The 18,886-nt window shown below is 34.9% G+C and overlaps 1 protein-coding gene across 1 annotated transcript in view; it reads left to right on the top strand.

Annotated features, from left to right (window-relative positions):
* The window catches only part of LOC149567579 (nucleic acid binding protein), a 101,101-nt gene that overhangs the window by 45,174 nt on the left and 37,041 nt on the right, over positions 1-18,886 (top strand). The window contains exon 3 of the mRNA XM_089820819.1: positions 8,724-10,717. Within this exon, the coding sequence (XP_089676945.1) occupies positions 8,724-10,717 (1,994 nt within the window). The remainder of the gene's footprint in view (positions 1-8,723; positions 10,718-18,886) is intronic.

The raw sequence follows: 18,886 nt of genomic DNA, 5'->3' as shown, positions 1-18,886 counted from the left end.
TACACAATTGTGGTCTTTGTTGTACTTTGTATGCAGTTGAGAATCAAACCTTGATAAACTTTGTATGCAGTTATGAGTTGAACCTTGGTATTTCTGATATGGCTATATAATATTGTTGTTGCTGAATTATCCCTTTTCACTACCCTTAGCACTGATGCTAGTCTTGTTGTTGCAAATTTATCTTTTCCAATCCAATGCAAGTGTCTATTCCCAATTCATACGGTTACTACCAAATTATGTGGCTGTGAACATCATCTCAGTGACCCATATATATATTCTGGTCACATACGGCAGAGACATATATGATTAATGTTTTGGGCGGCCTTTTTTTATATTGTTCTATGACCTCAATCAAAAAATATGTATTTTATAGTCCTTCCTTTGTCCACTTAGCGAAAGATGGATGTCTCTTTGTAACTAAACTTTGTGTCTAATCGCTATATATGTATCCTTCGCTATTGGAAAATCATGCCCCTTTGGCCGTGCTAAACTCTTGACATGGGGTGGCACCTTCTTCGATGGCTATCATATAATTTTATTGTAACTAAAATGAGACTCTTGAGCTTGCGCGATTTAATACCATTGAGAATTAACATAGTAGGTTTTTATTAGGTTGGTTTCTTACCTAAATACTTAAGTCATTCGTTAATATCAGTATCGGCATGGATTGTTATCCTTCATCGATGAATATAAAAGCAATTTTGTTGTTATTATCTACAAACATTGGTCTCAATCAGTAGTTCTATCTTAATGATAATCGAGTCCTTCCAAGGCTTGATTTACGACACCATCCCTGTGATGATATCACTGGCTTAATATTTAATATATAATTTTATTATATTTATTATTAAGAATTCTATAAGCAGTATATATTTTATATTATATAATCTGATAAGTAATATATATATATATATATATATATATATATATATATATATTTCAATTTTATTATTATAATTTATAATTTATCAATATTATTATATATTATTATATTAATGACAATTCATTATATGTTATTATTTCATTTGTTCATTATTTTTAAATATTAATTATTGAAATAATATTTGACATTACATAGGGGAGGCTCTGCTGATGACAAAAAATCCACTTCCCATTATGTCTTCAGTTTGGGCATAGGAACTATCACTCGGACCAGTAAGATGCTGTAGGCTGTGTCTCTTGCCTCAAATGGAAATCAAATATCGGAGAACAGTCAAAGCAGGTTGTCGGATAGTTGACTTCAAAAGATACTTTTCGATATCCATGTCTCAGGCAGGTCCTTCAGCCCTCTTCTGCAACAATTAAGGGGTGGTCAAACTTTTTGAAAATCCAGTCTCCCATGAGCGATCCAAGCATAGTGAGATTCATTGTCACTTCATTTGACAACTGGTTGAAAAATGGATCTGTGGTTTTGTAGTATGTTCCTACACTAGACCAGACTGCCAATATTCTCACCAGGCCCCTCCTTATAGATAAATTTGTTAAGTATAGGGTGTTCCTTCATGTAGTTGGCAGACCATTAAGGGAGTGTATTAGAATAATATCTTTGAATATTTTATCTATTATTCTTTTAATGGTCAATATTGTGTAGCTTGTAAATATTAGAGTGTTTCTAATATTCTTTATTCTTTCGTTATTAGATTTTTTCTAATAACAATGATTGTTTTGTAATAGAAACATCATCTTTGTAAACTATATATGAGCATCTTTCTCATTCATTAATCCATCCAATATTTTTTGAATTACCTGTATAATAAAAGTAAGAATGGAAAGGGACTTGTATGCATGGGTGTCTGCCTTGGGGTACCATGTGGAATTTTAGAGGAAATGCTAACAATGGATCTGCCAACAATTGGAGCACATGGCTAGGCAACAAGCACAAATGACTCGAGAACGGTCATTTACGGAGTGTTGGTGCATTTTTTATCCAAGAAATTTGGTATTAGAAGTGATGGAGAAGAGGAAAAATGTGATAATTTTTAGATGAAACAGAAGCTGGGAAAGAGGTAAAATCTGAAACAATGCCATTCAAGGTTTAAACAAAAGTAGAAATGAAGACCTTTGAAGAACAAGTTAATGCAGGGATATTAGACTCATGGTTAAAGCTAATGGAGGTTTATTTTGGTATTCATAATGTGGGTGGGGCTGAGAGAATATCCTTTGCTTGCTTCAAAATGAGTGGTAATGTGCTTGTATGGTGGGAGAGTTATGTTGGTCCTTATAAAAAGAGAAGGAAACTAACAGTGTGAAGTTGGGAAGGTTTTGAAGGATTTTCTATGAAGAAATCTGTACTCATTTGGACATGAAATAGATTAAAAGATTAAGTGGCTATATTTTAGGCAAGGTTTTGGGCAAAGTGTGCAAGACTTTGCAACCAAATCTTGTAGACAACACATTTTGCTTGACGAAGAGGAGGATATCCTCATCAAGTATCTAGGTGGGCTGTGTTTTAATCTTAGGAGAATTATCATCTCAAATCTGAAGGACCCAGATGAAGCAAGTGACTCAACATATTCCACAGAGGAAGAGAAGAAAAAGGGTGGACGAGAGTCTTCCAAGGAAGATCAAAGTAATAACCAGCTAAAGAAAGATAAAGGTAGAAGATCAACACTTATGCTCATCAATGTATAAATCCACGAAATTCATCATTCTCATTGTAATATCGACAGTTACACTGATCATAAATATTGGAAGTTGCATCCAGAAGTGCGCTTGAAAACCTAAAGAGGACTCCAAAAAATCCATGGTCACCATTCAATAACAGGTGGAAATTGAGGATAACTTGAATATAAATGATCAATAGGGATGCAGAACCACAAGGACCATCATTTCAGACAAGGAACTAGAAGCAACAAACCAATTATTCACCAAATGAAGAATACATGGGTAATTGCATCGTAGATCTTGATTCTCAATGCAAATTTATATAAACTGATGTAGTTAAGATGCTAGGTTTGAAGAAATATCTGTCCTCATCCAATGGGTATTGATTGAATGAAGAAAGGTCCTGAAATTCATGTAATGTATATTTCAGTTTGCTCTGAATGATCAATATATACATGAAGTAGAGACTGATGCAATTTCACTTAATCATTTGATATTATTCTTGGGAGTTATTATTTGTTGTTAAGGATGCTTTCATGAGATGGGACAAGTATTGAGGGGCCAAGGATGGAATCAAGTACATTATGTTGAATAATTTGCCATTGATGTCTGAGGCAATAAGTACTTAATTGAACTGTTAAATTCAGCAAGTCTATGACATGCCAGCTCTATAATGTCTGATGAGTTTTCTCAATACTCTGTATCAGATATTTGTTTTTCACAGCATATAGAGTTTGATGTTTGAGAACTAGTTATGAGCAGTGTTTGTATTCTTAAAAATTTATTGAACATTATCTTAGCATGCCTTGTTGGTATGTATGATAATGTGGCAGTGAGAGCTCCTGGTGAAGTTGCAACAATTCCAAGTATTGGGATAGTTGACAGAAAATTCCATCATTTTTCCATCGACTTCCTGAATGATATTATGCACTGAGTATTTGTCATCCTCTTATGGTTGTTTGTACTGCAGATCAGAATTTAATAGTCTTTAATTTGCAGAATCAAGTCACCAGCAGTCTTTTCCCCTTCAACAAAGGGTTACTTGTGGAATACAGGTTGAGTTCATGAATTTAAAGAGACAAAATGTTTAGGAGCTGAAAAAAGTCGCACTGTAAATAAAAAATATAGAGTGATGCATATAAACAAAACGAAAAGCCGAAAATGTGTCAAAAGTGTTGCAGTGGGTTCCAAAAGACTTTGTTATTGGGAAGGGACATGTTTTTATTGTGTTCAAAAAAATTGAAGTTATGAATTATAAAGTGTGACTGTTTGTATCTGAAGAGAGTCAAAGAGTATGTGATGATATGGCACAACATAATTGTGATGTGTTGGGTTTGCAAAAAGCTGTTTTTTTGGGTGACTATTTTTACATCAGTGTTTTGTAGAGAAGATCATTCAAGTGTGATGTCAGATTTGTTTTAAAGACCATATAAAATTTTTGATGCTGGGAAATGGTGTTCAACATGAAAAATAAGTGAATGTCGATTTTGAGTTTTAAAGTTTTTTTTTTTAAATTATGAATTATGTAAGTGCTTATTGTAATACAGGAGATGGATATAGCATTGATAATGAAATATTGAAAGATCATTCTGTATCCCGTGACATCTCGAAATTGATGCTTGGAAGGAATCGCGAGCAGCATAAACGAAAGTATAGAAGCATTTTTTTATAAAAAGGGTGCTGATGCTTGTGTGATGTAAAGCTGATACAATGAGTATTATTGTGATGCCGTGGAAACAAAACCAATGTAGTAAGTGCTATGAAAACAAGTTGGAAACTGTGAGTAATCAGCTTGGGCTGTGTTTCAACTGAAAATTTTGCAGAGCTGTCAGAGGTTTGAGAAATATTAAAGTGCAGAGAAATGTATTATTGAGTTAGTATTTTCTTTGTTGATATTGTGGAGGTTGGGGCCTCTTATGTTCAGAATTCGTGCTTGTCAGAAGGTTGAAGGTTGGAGCCTTGACAGTTTGATGGTTGGTGCCTTGATTAGTTAGTTGAAGTTCACTGTTGTAAACAAGGGTTATAGTTCTTATTTGAAACTAATAATTTTTTTAATCTTATAACCTGTTTTTTTTACCCGAAAGGGTTTTCCACTAGATAATTTTGCATTTCTCTGTTTGGTGTTGATCTATATGTTCGTTTTGTTTTCAAATTGTGTTTTTAATTGAAAAAAACCTGTGAAATACTGATTCACCCCCTCCTCTCAGTATATCTTAACTGTTCCTCACATTATTTAGAGACATCAAAACACAGCGAAAATTGAGACCAGTCAATTTTGTTTACTTTTGTAGAAGGATAGACAAGTCGAATGGAATTTCATAATCTTTCTTCTATTTTTAATGTTAACAAGAAAGCAAAAGGTTTGGATGAGTTGGCATTGTTTTTATGAGATTTTCATGAACCTAAGGGCTGTCCTTAGAGAGAGAGGCACAGCATAAAATTCATTTGCTCACAGAATCTTCTCTACACGAGACTGGATTGCATTGATAATTAATAACAGATAGCAACGGAAAAGAATCTGTTCCAAGAGGAGTTGGAACACGTTGTGGTTTGTTGAAGCACTTACGAAAGAAGGATGGCTGTTAGAGGATGTGTATATATTATAGGGCTCTCAATAAGATCAACACTAGGAACCATTATACTTTCCCAAAGATGGGACTTCTTGGGCCATCGACAATATGAAAAATATTTCATGAATTGGATCTAAAATCAGGTTACCATAGGGAAGAGCATGTTCAAAACCAAGGAAGGTCTCTATGAATGGATAGTTCTTTTTAGTTTATGCAATGCACTTATTTCTTTTATGCATTTGATGGTAGATGTTTTGAAGGACTTTATAATACGTGACTCATAGTGTATATGGATATGATTCTAATCTTTAGTGCTATATGGAGGAACATGATGTTCTAGTTTTGAAGGAAAAAGAGCTTTTGAGAAACATGCAGAAATATGAGTTACAAAAGAATCATTGGAATAATTGGTACATTTACTTGGAGAAAGAGAATCGACAGTGAATCTTATAAAGGTGTAGGCTACCACAAATTAGCTAATGGAAAAGGGTACCACAAGACATGGAGTATTGTAGGCACTGTTCCATATATGCATAAGTTCATTCTGGATTTCCCTTCCATAGTTGCTCCTTTACGTCATGTTGCAGCCAAGGGTAAGAACTTTTAGTGGCATAAGGTTTAGATGAATCAATTGAAGCATTGAAAGCTAAGATTTGCCTTGCTTAGTGGCATAAGGTTTAGATGAATTGATTGAAGCATTGAAAGCTAAGATTTGCCTTGCTTCAATGTTAGCCTTGCCTAATTTGCAGCTTCCTTTGAAAGTTGATAATATAGATTGATGCCACTCTGTATGCTATCAGTGCCATCTTGTTTTAAGTTCGTAAGACTGGCTTGTAATCATTTAGAGGTCTTTACTTTAGGGGTAAGGGGATATCCAGTAAATGAAAAGAAGCTATATGTACTAGTTCAGGCCTTGAAGAAACAGGCACTATTTGCTTGGAAAAGAAACTATCATGCTTATTGACCATAAACTATTATGGTACTTGCAAGCCTAGAATGATTTGCACCAAGTTATAAGATATTATGAATGGATGAAATTTTTGCTACAATTCCATTTGGTGGTCAAATACAAGCAAGAATTATCCAATTTGTGGGGGATAATCTTATCTAAGCCACCAATTTACAAGCTCACATCGACTCTTACTGCAGTGGCTCAACATGAGCCCTTAACAAAAGATGCCTATGGAGAATATTATGAACTAGAGTCATATATTTGAGAAGATTATAACCAACTATAAGGGCAAGAAGGTAATTATAAAAAAGAGGTCTCTTATACTTCAAGGATGGGCTTCTTTATGGGTTGGATTAGTTGTGTGTGCAAATGGCACAGATGCTTCTACTCATTAGGGAGATACATACCTTAAAAGTGGTGGGTAATTTTGATTTTGGTAGGATAGCAGCCCATTTGCAAAGGTATGCATATTAGGCTAAGATGCAAATAGAAGTAGCAGGATTGGTTAGAGGATGCAAATTGTGTTACACTGGTAAATCCAAGGTTAGAATGGAAGGATTTAGTTCTTTTTGGTGCCTGCTAGACTGTAGGAAAACATTTTTATAGATTTTATCGGCAGGCTACTAAGGAATAAGCATGCAAATGCTTATGTTTTTGGTCTTATTTGATAAATTTAGCAACACATGCATTCTGATCCCATGCCAAAAAGACTATCACAGAAAGATACATGGCTGATTTGATCTTCGCTAATGGTTTGATGCTTAATGGGTTGCCTGGGTCCATTTTTTCAGAGAGGGGTATGTATTAGCCTAAGATGCAAATAGAACTAGCAGGATTAGTTAGAGGATGTAAATTGTGTTGCACTAGTAAATCCAAGGTTAGAAAGGAAGGATTCTGTTCTTTTTGGTTCGTACTAGATCATAGTAAACATTTTTGTATCTTTTACAGGCAGGGTATTAAGGAATAAGTATGCAAATGATTATCTTTTTGTTTTTGTTGATAGATCTGCCAACACATGCATTCTGATCCCATGCACAAAACTATCACAGTAAGAGGCATGGCTGATTTGATCTTTGTTAATGTTTGGATGCTTTATGGGTTGCCTGGATCGATTTTTTCAGATAGGGATACTTAGCTTGTGGCAGATTTTGGATAACTTTGTGGGGAATTTTAGATATCAACATTTGATTGAGGATTAAAGAAATGGACAAACCAAGGTTGTGAATAGGACATTAGTGCATGTTTATTAAGATTCTAAACAACTTTAGGTTAAAGATTTGGTATGTTTATATTTATTTTCAAGGTTTTAATGAGTTAGCCATTCGCCTGGTCTATAAATATAGGTTTCAGGTTTGACTTGTGAGTCTTGATGGCATTGGATGTGATTATACGCAAGTTGAACTTTGAAGACTAATTGATAAAGTGACAGTTCTGAGTTTTCTTATATTTCATGTTCATTTGTGTTTGATCTTTGGACAACCAGTCTACAAAAGTGTATCTATATTTAGAGCATTTAATATGGCTGTTTTACTATCTCAAATACGTTTGGAATGTTATTTTGGGAAACTGATTTTGCCTTTTAAAACTTTCCCTCTTTCTTGTTCTTGTTGTCTTAAATATTCAGTAAGTGGAAAACCATATATTGGAAGGATCACCTTCTAACGAAACTGATCATGGCTTAGATTGCTGTTGAATGATGTAACAAGCAATCAATATCATGCCCTATGTTGATTTACACCAATAAATGATGTCGGTATTTCCATCAAACACTGACACCGAAGTTCCTCCAACGGTAGGATTTGGGCTAGTCACTGGCAGATTGCTCTGATCTTTTAGTGCTTATCTGTTGCATAGCAAATTTGGTGCTAATGTCAAGATTAATGTTGCGGTTCATTTGTCATAAACTTGAACCTCCATTCCTAGGATAGTGACTTTAAAATGGAGCCTCAATTAGCTCAATTTCAACAGTAGAAATTTTTATTCTCAATTTGATGAACTTGATTCAGATGCTTGCTTTTCTTATGCTTAAGTGAAAATTGAACCATTTCTATTAGTTGGTCTGCATTTAAGTGTATCTTGATCAGGGTCATTTCTTGTGAATAGTTTGATGAGCTTCCATAATCACTCTGAAATGGCAGTTATTTTTACCATTAATTTTTTTGTATTCTGTAAATGGTGACATCCATTTCGTAATTTATTGATTTGTCAAAATTATCTTGTGAATGCAACCAATTTTTGTATGAAGCATCTCATTGAAAAGTATGGGAAGGAAGGGAAACTGAATTACTTATATTAGTTGGCCTGTATTTAAGTGGATCTTGGTAAACTTATTAGGTTCATTTCTTGCAAATAGTTTGATGAGCTTGGGTAATTTTTCTGGAACGACAGCAACTTTTTTTCATATTTATTTTGCATTGTTTAAATGGTGATGTCTATTTTCTCATTTATTGATTCTTAAAAATTAATCTCGCGAAAGCAACCAACCATCCCATTTAATAGTAAGGAGGGAAAAGATGTTTAAAAATTTCAATACAATTATTAAATTTGAATTCTTTTTGAAGCACTAACATTTTCTATGTAAATATCTATCGTTCCAGGTAATCCATAAAAATCCTTCTTTAAGAGGTTGGTTGGCATCTAGGTTTAACAAGTTTTGTAAATCTGCAAATCCTGAAGCTGTATCTGAGGTCTTACCAAGACTTAAAGAGCTCCTTGAGTCTTTCCCAGTAATTATAGGCAGAAATGCACAAGAAGATAGTGACGCTGGTGAGTCTGATGAGGAAACAAGACACATTGAATATAAAACAAAGCAGATGTCTATTGGCTTGAGCAGGCTTAGTGAATCCTCAGGTATATCTAGTTGGTGCAGTGCCAAAGCTGCAAATGCTGGAATAAGTAATGTGCACATGGATAGCCAACAATCTGATGAAGATAGAGATTCTGTAAATAGAGATATGGAGAAGAATATAAAGATGAGCAGATCGGTTAGCTCTCAGATGACTGATTGTAAATTTGTGAAGGATAACTTATCTCATGAACGTCGAAGTTCTCTGGTTCGTGGAGATGATAATCGAAGCCGGAACCATGAAGGGGATTATCGGAGTCGACACCAAGAAATGGATTTTAATACTGAAAGCATTGGCAGAAGGTTTACTGTAGAAGATCCACCAAATCCAAGAATGGCTGTCAGCAATAGTTCTAGGGTAAATGAACTGAAGGAAGATGGTACAAGAAATATGGGAAGACATATGGTTCCGGATGATAAACATCGTGGCTTAAGTAATGAGTATGTAGCTGCTATGCCTAGAAAAGACACAAATGGTGTTGTTTCCAAGTCGCATTCTTCTCCTGTCCGTGGAAAAATTGCCTGGTATTCAGACGGTGACCCTGCTGCAATGGACGTCTTTGCTGCTTCAAAGCAACTATGGGTTGGCTCACTTGGGAAAGATGTCACAGATTCTTTGCTGAAACTGCAGTTTGAAATATTTGGCCCCATTGAGCAGGTTTCATTATTTTGCGCATTGGATTTTGGATTGGTAGAGTATAGAAATATTATGGATGCAATTAAAGCTCGGGAAGGTTTGCAGGGAACTTCACCTTGGGGGTCTCCTCTTCGTGTAAAATTTTTAGATGTAGGATTGGGCAGTCGAGGGGCTATTGGTGGAGTTGCTGTGGGTGCCAGCTGTCATGTCTATATAGGGAAAGTACCAAATCAGAGAGTCAAAGATGAACTTTTGAAAGAAGTGAATTCCACAGGAGTTTCACATAGTGTTACAGATCTTCTTAGTGCTGGTGCCCTCCTAATGGAATTTGATGCTCCTGAGGAAGCAGCTGCTGTGATGGCTCATATCAGACAGTGTCGTAGAGAAGGTGTAATGTCTGTTACATCATCTAAATCTTTTCTGGCTAGCTCAAGTACAAAGGAAGGACACAGCACTGGCACTCGTCATCTTTGGGTTGGTCGCTTAGATGCATCAGTCTCAGAAGAAGAGTATATCAGTGCTTTCTCACAGATTGGTGAGGTCACAGGGTGGAAGTTTGTTTGGACAAGTTCTATGTGTTTCATTGATTTTCTTTCATCAGAAGCTGCTGCAATTGCTAAGTCTCGTTTACATGGTATGAGATTTGGAAGCCAAAATATAATTGTCGATTTCAAACACAGTACTAGTAGAACTGGGTCAAGTAGTCAGTTAGGATCACCTCCTGCTAGGAGTAACACACCTTTATCATTATCATCATTGCTTTCATCATTGTGTAAGAAGTACAACATAAATTCAAGCTTAGGTTGTTTGAACAATACAAGATCAAGAAATGGGCGCGCTAATATTAGCAGAGAAGGAACAGAAAGAGTACCTACAAATACGCTTTGGATAGGGTTGCCTGATGCTGCATTTAACTTTATGAGTGAAACAGAGCTGAGGACACTTTTCAATCTGGCAACTGGAAGCACAGGTACAGTCACCAAAGTTAAAAGCGCGAGAACAACTAGAGGCCCATGTCGGTTTGTTGAATTTGATAGTGTGGAGGCTGCAGCTGCAGCACTTAAAAATATATCTGGGCGTCTGGGCTCAGGCATTCAGATAGAATTCAGGTTTTTAAGCAATCCGATTCTTCTCAGAAGCATATTCTTATTGAAGTTATCTCTGTTATATAAACCTTATCTGATACCTCTAGCTTTCAGAGGATGTTTTTGTTTGAATTATGGCTAGTGTCAAATAGGACTCACATTTCACAAATAAAATGAAATTGTTTGGTTATTTTTTCTGGTACATGATATGGAAATCGGTGTCCAATGTGAGTGCACGTATTCTTTAACTATTCATAATTGTGTTATTCTTCATTACTTTTATACAGAATAGGATTATAAAATGTAAGGGAATTTTGACACTTAGTCGCACCTTTTTGAAGTGGTAAACTATTATTGAGAGAAACCAAGATCTTTGATAAAATAAATGTCATTTTGTCTACCTATCTGTCCACCTGTCTATCTATCTATTTGTCTATCAATCTATTTCTCTCTCCGTCTCTCTCTCTATCTATTTCTTTGTCTTTATTAATTAATGTACCTGCCTCTGTCTTTTTTTTCCTGTCTGCTTGTCTTTCTATCTCTCTATCTCTGTCTTTGTTTCTATCTATCTATTTATCTATATTATATAGTCTATGTTATACTGCCAAAAAAAGAAAAATATAAATTTTGAAACTACGATCAATAATGCGTATGCCAGTATTTTGCATGACCAAGTCGAGGGATTGGATGGCACATGGTGTCCAGAAATATATGTTCATATGTTCCCTCAACTGTTAAACTACCTGCCTTCAATTTTCAGGGTGTCATTACGATATGGACAACTATTTTAGGGTTCACCATCTCACTGGATTACATGAGGATCTTGGCAAGGAAGTTTGCATCATTCACAATCAGTTGCTTTCTTGCCATGCACCTTTGATGTCACTCAATGTTATCTCTATGAAGGATTTTTTCTTGGTCGAAAAGGTGTTCTTTACCTGCTTATACCTAAAAATAGTGTAATGTAGCAATTGCCTTAAATGTTTCTGGCCAATATGTTAATTTGATAAGGTTGAAAGGAAGTCAATTTTTATAAAATCAATGAGCAATGCTCTAATTCGCAACCTCCCTTGACTTATTTTGGAAGGCCTTTTCCTATGGGTGTCTTTTATGGGAAACAAAGCGATATTGTCTTCTTGGGAAGACAATGATGACATGAAAGGCTGTGGGCCAGCCAATGTTGACAATTCACTTAAGGCTTGTCTGATCCATTTATAGATAAAAGATGCAATTTTTTGCTTTGCTTTGTTGGCGTTCTCTTGTTCTTTGATTTAAACCATAATTTTCTCCCTTGCCAGCCTTATTTTATTCAGCCCTGGACAAATTCTATTCCTAAACCAGTCATAATGTAGAGGTGAGCTTTGATTTGTCTATATGAGATATAGACTTGTTCGTACATTGGTTATAATGCCAATGAATGTTAAGTAACATGGATCGTTTTTGCAAATGTACTAATATTGCCATTGTAATTGATATGTTCCAAATGCAGATTTGAATCTTATATAAATATGAGAAGAGACATGCCTCTACATGTCTCATGAAGAGGCATGTCTCTAAGGTTTAGTCATCATTTAATTAAAATATTAAAAATAATAATGTGTATAAGATATGTGTGTGTGTGTGTGTGTGTGTGTACATGTGTATACATGTGTAATGTCCCCTTTTTGGGACATTAGAAATATTAAAGGACACATGTATATGATATTAAAATTGACTATGAAAGTGTGGATTCTTATTATAAAAGGTCAATTTAATATTCAAAGTGGACTAAAGATGACAAGGCGAGATAAGACGAAAAGCCAGGAGGGAAGTCGAAGAGTCACAACTGTGAGAATAAAAGAAAAAGAGACTCTTTCATTTGACATGCTTGATTTATTATTCAGATTTCAGTTTCTCTCTTGCGAGAGTATCTCGAAAGCTTTAGCTTTCAGCTAGTGTGAGGACATAGCCCCTCATGCCGGCGGACAATTGACGCAAACCCATTGTCCGTGGAGATGTCACTTCGGATGTCTTGTATGCCCTTACCGGTTCTTCTCTAAGTGTTCCAATCTGATTGTAAACTCTGTGTTTAAGATTGGATTTTGAATGCTAGTTATTGTATTGCTGTTGTATAATGCAATAACATATTTGAGGAATTTTATGAGAGTTTTCTGGTTTTATATTGTGGGTCTGTAATGCATTTTTTATATGCTTGAATCCTGAGTATCATTTTGAGAAAGAACAGTTTAGTATCTGTTGAAGTTTTTGTTGGTTTTTATTGTATTTTATAATACATCTGCATATGTTTAGTTTTGAATATATTTGGAGGAAAAATCGAGTAAATATCCAGTTTGGGATATTTCAGTGGTATCAGAGTTGGTTTTCCTACCAGCCTGTGAAGTTATAATAGAGACAACTCTATGAAGGGTCAAATTTATCTAAGTTCGATTTAGGAGGAACAATTTTTTTTTTTAAGGGAATGGAACTAAGGAGCATTTTTAGTGCTGAGCTTTCTATTTGAATTAGTTGTGATCGTTTGAGGAAACGTTTTCATGCAAAATTGGCACCTGTACTTGATTCGAAAATTTTCTATTTGACGTGTATGATATTGTTTATTGAGGGAGATAAATAATACTCTGAGTATGGTATTTCAGAATATTAAAGAAGCACAAATATTGAGGATGTTTCATACTTCTTGTATGGGCGTTGAAAGTTTTATTTCCACAAACATTCGATTTTTAGGATTAACAAAGATATAGGCCCTTAGCCCTACTGTGGCCGGTTGGCCTATGTTGTTTGCCTACGTGGCATTGAGTAATGAATAAAGTAAATCTTCATTGGAAGGATATAGCCGCTAATACTCCTAAAAGTTATTAGCATTGGAAGTATTAGCTTGTTCTGTAAACAAAGATCACAGCTTATCATGACACTAGATAAGAGCGGACATTAGAGATCCAAGGTGTATCTACAATGAAGCAGACTCCTCTAATTGGAATATTTGGGAATGGCAATAGTCTAAAGTGAAGTATTGGTAGTTGCTTTTGGAAGCCAACTTGAATTGCATCATTCTGGAATATCGCTAGAAGTTCTAACAATCGCTTGGCGACACACCAAGATAAGTGGGGATATTGACTTGTGCTCTAAGAGCTGATAAGTCAAGGACGGGATTTGGTGAAAATCTCTAGTGCAAGGGAGCTATGTAGACTTTCTTGAGTCGATTTCATACAGGTGGACTTTTCACTTTCCTGGCAATCACATTCATTTCCTGGAGCAGTTCCATGGAAGCAGTTACCGATTAACGGGAACCAAAGATAGTGAAGTTCTTCGATAGAGAGTTTTTCTCTTCATTCGCATAAGTTCCGAACCTCAGAGCTTTCCGATTGGACTAGAGGGAGACTTCTACAAGTACGAGCTCCTGTGTATTGGATTATCAAAATTTGGGATGACTCTTTCTATTTTTCTTGGCAAGTAACTGGTTGAGCCATAATCGTTTTTTGTTGGTATCTGGAAAGACAAAAGAAATGCATAAGAATTATCATGATGTTTGGTGTATGAAGTATTTTGAAGGAAACTGTTTGAACCTCCTTCGTGTCACATCATTCATGGGTTGGAATCGTTAGAAGAATTTAAGCCGTTACGTCTTAGACCATTGAAGGATTTCAAAGAGCCTTCTATTGCGAAAACTAATTCTGAGCCCACTTGTCACGAAGCATTACTTTACCCAGAATTAGGAGATACGTGGCATTATTAACAAAATTATTTGTAACAAACAGATTTCATAACAAAATAAAGAATTATAACCTGGTTTCATATAGAAATGAAAGAGTTTTCTTCAACCAACTTTCAAAACAAAATATCTTAAATCTTTTTGAAGGGATCTTAATTGATTTAACTACTAAAGATTAACTGAGATGACCATTCAATTGAAATAACTGGAATAACGATTAACTGAAGTAACTGAAATAACGATTAACTGAAGTAACTAAAATAACAATTAACTTAAGTAACTGAAATAACGATTAATTGAAATAACAATTAACTGAAATAATGATTAACTACCTTTCCTTACATAAAATAAAGTAAATACATGATCAGTTATAAGAGGAATATAGATGCATATTAGGAATGGTAAGAAAAAACATTCAAGAAGTAATTGATGAGTCTTTAACTAGTTGTGCAAGCCTCGGCTTTTGATAAGAGGAGAAGCATTGACTTAGGCTTAACCTCTCAACCTTGGACCATATTCATCAATACGCAATCTATTGAATAAAAAGGCCTTCTCTACCTTGGGATCAGGCCTGGGATACTTATAGTCCAGTCACTTGAGCATTTCCAATGTTTAGAATGTCTGCACAGTTATGGACGAACATGTTTGAATAATTGACACTACTGAGATCAAGTGATCATAGATGACAAACATGCCTTTAACGACTTTGGCCAAAGTTTTCGGATGGGTTCAATTACCCAATCACAACCGCTCGACTTGACAACAAGGGAACAACAAGTATGAACATGCATGAGCTATTAAATGATTTTCCTTTTTCAAATAATTTATAATTGTTATGCCATATCTGATTTTTATTCCATGTTATTGCAGATTTCTATCTCACCTCTTCACCTTTTTCTTGGCTATACAATCGAATGAGTCCCAGGTGTTTGAATCTCAGAGCAACCAGGTCTTTCTGTTGATCCTCAATTGATATAAGAATATTACATGTTTTTAGCATATCACATTTTTGTGACCTGAGAAATATAATCTTAAGACTTGTAAAATAAATACCATTTGATTCTGACATTCAATTGGTAGAATAAAGATATGATATCATGACATGGATATTTGGTCTTGACTCATCATAAGAAGTTTTGTCCTAAAGAGGAACTTATCTGATGATATTAAAACAAAGATGAAGTATGGCATATTCTAGAACTGTATCTTACTGTTGTAATTACAAATGCAGTAGTATCTAATAAATGCATATTATAATCATTGAGATATGGGGAGGTAACTGTAATCACCTAAAAATGGTCATCTAGACTATTAGCCCCCTTTTCAACATTTTGGCTAAATTAATTTAATCATTTACCTAGACCAAATTGCTAATAATTAATTAATTTGATTATAACCTATAGTTTGACTATACTATCCTAAGTTCATTATTTGATTAAAAGAACATGTCCCCTTTTAATTAAATAAAAGACCCCATTCTTCTAACCCACTTAAAGTGCACACATAAAGTCCTTTTTCTATTTTACAATTAAAAGAAAAGGCTTGTGAGACTTTTGTCTTATATGACAAGTTAACTTATATTCTATTGGTTGACTTGTGTATGCACATGGATCACTCCTCTTTTCAAATTCCACCGTTGATCATCCACCATCTTCATCTTGATCTCTACCGTCCATACATCTTTAAAAAGGAGAGAGCTTTCCCTCTTAATCAATCCTCATTTTGAATATTGTTATGCTGCAGGTTTTCTAACAGGTTTCTTTGGAGCTTTGTGGAGAACTTCTATTTCTTGTCTACATTCTCTCATCCATGGCATCATTGGCATTTTAGCTTAGCTTAGCTTTCATTTTTACATGTAGCTTAATCTCACATTGCTTAATAATGGTATTGTAACACTCTCATACATGTTTTAGCATAGCTGCTTCTTGCATTTCCATTCTAGTTTAGTCTTCCATCTTGCATTGTATTCTTGAAGAACTCCTTGAGACACTTGCATTCTTGCATCTTGTCTTTGGAACCTCCCATTGCATAGTTTACTAGCAAGAAGAGTATCTCTAAGGCTCATCTGAGAGCCCTTGAACTTGAAATATACTCTCTTGCACTCCGTGGATAGGGAGCTCTAAGCCGGCATCCGAACATTCCAACTCATGGAATCGTTTGGATAGAATGGTTTAGAGTGGGACACTTTCGAGTGTACAGTAACCACATAACTTGGTAAATTTGGAAATTAATATGAATCTTGGCTGGACGCTACCAACTGGCTCCTTCATGGAAAGAACTCCAATGCAGTCTTAGTGTGATTACAAATCACGTATTCAGCAAGAGTATAGACGAAATGAGAATTATTGTGGCAGAAAATATACAGGGAAAGAACGAAAGGAAAATTGTAGAGAAAAAAAGATCGTAAGGAAACTTGCAGAGGGATATATTGTGAGGAATGAGATTCAGTGGTCTTATATTAGCTTGGTCTCTCACGACTTCCATAATAAAAGGCTTCCCAAGATTGTTAGCCATAACTCATGATTGGTTTTTAAAAAGATTTGTATTGTTGATCCATCAAGAATCAAATGCCAAATGTACATTTTGGTTTCAAGTAAAGAATTGAATTAAATAAGGAAAATAATTCAAAGGATATGAATCAAGGATAAATTATAGTATATTTATCTACTTGCACGTAGATGTATTTATAAGATTGTCATCATATTATATGTTTTTATCAAGGTTGTATCTCTTATTATGTATATCTAAATACATGCTTTATTTGGAAGATTATTTTATCTTCTTGTACATGTTTTTAAATGCACGTATTAGATAGAATCTTGTATAAGAACCATATTATGGTGTCACCTTTATTTCTACCTATGTGCACGTACATAAATGTGTCACATAGAGGAAAGGAGCATGAATCTACATCAAGCAAAGATTATCATGATAATGGCTATAGCTAAAAGTAACATATTCTAACTCATGTTTAATCTTTTGAAATGAACTGAAAATCATATTCTCAACATTTATAACCAGAGAGGAGCTGAAGAGTCTTGATTTGTGTATTAAAAGGGGAAAGAGGGTCATTGTTGGGAATGCTTGATTTTATGATTCAGTTCAGTTTTCTCTCTTGTGAGAGTTTTCAGAATGCTTCAACTTTCAACTAGTTTGAGGACGTAGCCCCTCGTATTGGCAGACAGTGGACACAAACCCATTGTCCTGGGAAACATCAGTGTAGGTGTTTCATTCGCGCTTACAGGTTCTTATTCTAGCATTCCAATCTGACTATTTATCTGTATTTAAGATTGGGTTTTTATACTAGTTATTGTATTAAAGAGTTACTAGTTTTATTTGACTAGTTTGTAACACATGATTATATGCTCGACATTTTGGATATTATTATGAAATAACGGGTTACATTCTTGTGGAGAATTCCTCGGGTTTTATTATAGCATTGTATTTCAATTTTCCCTATATCTGAGTTGAATGTTATATTTGAGAAAGGTTGAATAAATCCCTATTGGAATTTCTTTGGTTTTCGATTTTGTTGGAAACTATCTGCAAAGTTTTATTGCTGATTATATTGTTAAAAGGGAAATCAGTAAATATCCGGTTCGGGATATTACAAGGACAATGAAATTAATCAACTATCTCTTCAACAATCAGATCTGATTGATCAACTCAATGATGCAAATCAAGAGCTTATCAACTTGAGGACATAAAATGAAGGATTGAAGAATGATCTCAGCATAGAGAAGCAAACCAATGAGAGGACAATGAATTCAAAAGAAAGCATGAATCAGCTGGATAAGCAGACTCAATTCAAACACAAAGGTAAAGCTAGATTAGGATACACAAAAGAAGGCGAATCATCTCAGCAAGGAGTTCAAAAGAACAAAAAGCCTACATGTAGTCATTGTAGAAAAATAGGTCATACATCAAACAAGTGTTGGAGCAATAGTAAATCAAAGTTCAGTGGAAAGTGTTACAGTTGCAACAAATCAGGACATAGAGCAAGTGAATGCACAGAGAAACCTAAATTTGAAGGAAGGTGTCACAATTGCAAAAAACAAGGACACAAATCTTTAGAGTACAAGACCAAAAAATGGAACCCAGTAGAACAAATTGTTGAAGTTATATTTGGTTGGGATTACAATACATGGTGTAGATGTCACTACTGTGGTGAGTTGGGCACATTGGAGCAAATTGCATCAAACATCACACAAGAAAGAGAGATACCACAAAGAGATGTTTTGTATGTACAAAACTTGGACATCTTACCAAGAACTGTATAAACAGAAAAGAAAGCTAAGGCTGACAATATCAAAAAACAAATGAGGCAGCAATGGGTAAGGAAATCTCCTGAGGATGAAAATCAGAGTAATGAAAGTGTTGACACCCAAGTCAATGAGTTGGGTGGCTCAACCATTTCAACCTAGTTCCATATGGGGATTACTGGAATTGTGATTAAGAAGAAGACATCTAACATTAGTTCTAGTTAG

Source organism: Cupressus sempervirens, chromosome 3 (assembly GCF_028749045.1).
Source record: "Cupressus sempervirens isolate cs-2001-9-10 chromosome 3, ASM2874904v1, whole genome shotgun sequence".
Lineage (NCBI taxonomy): Eukaryota > Viridiplantae > Streptophyta > Pinopsida > Cupressales > Cupressaceae > Cupressus > Cupressus sempervirens.
The sequence above is the reverse complement of the archived record's forward strand: the minus strand, read 5'-3'. Positions and strand labels throughout refer to the sequence as shown.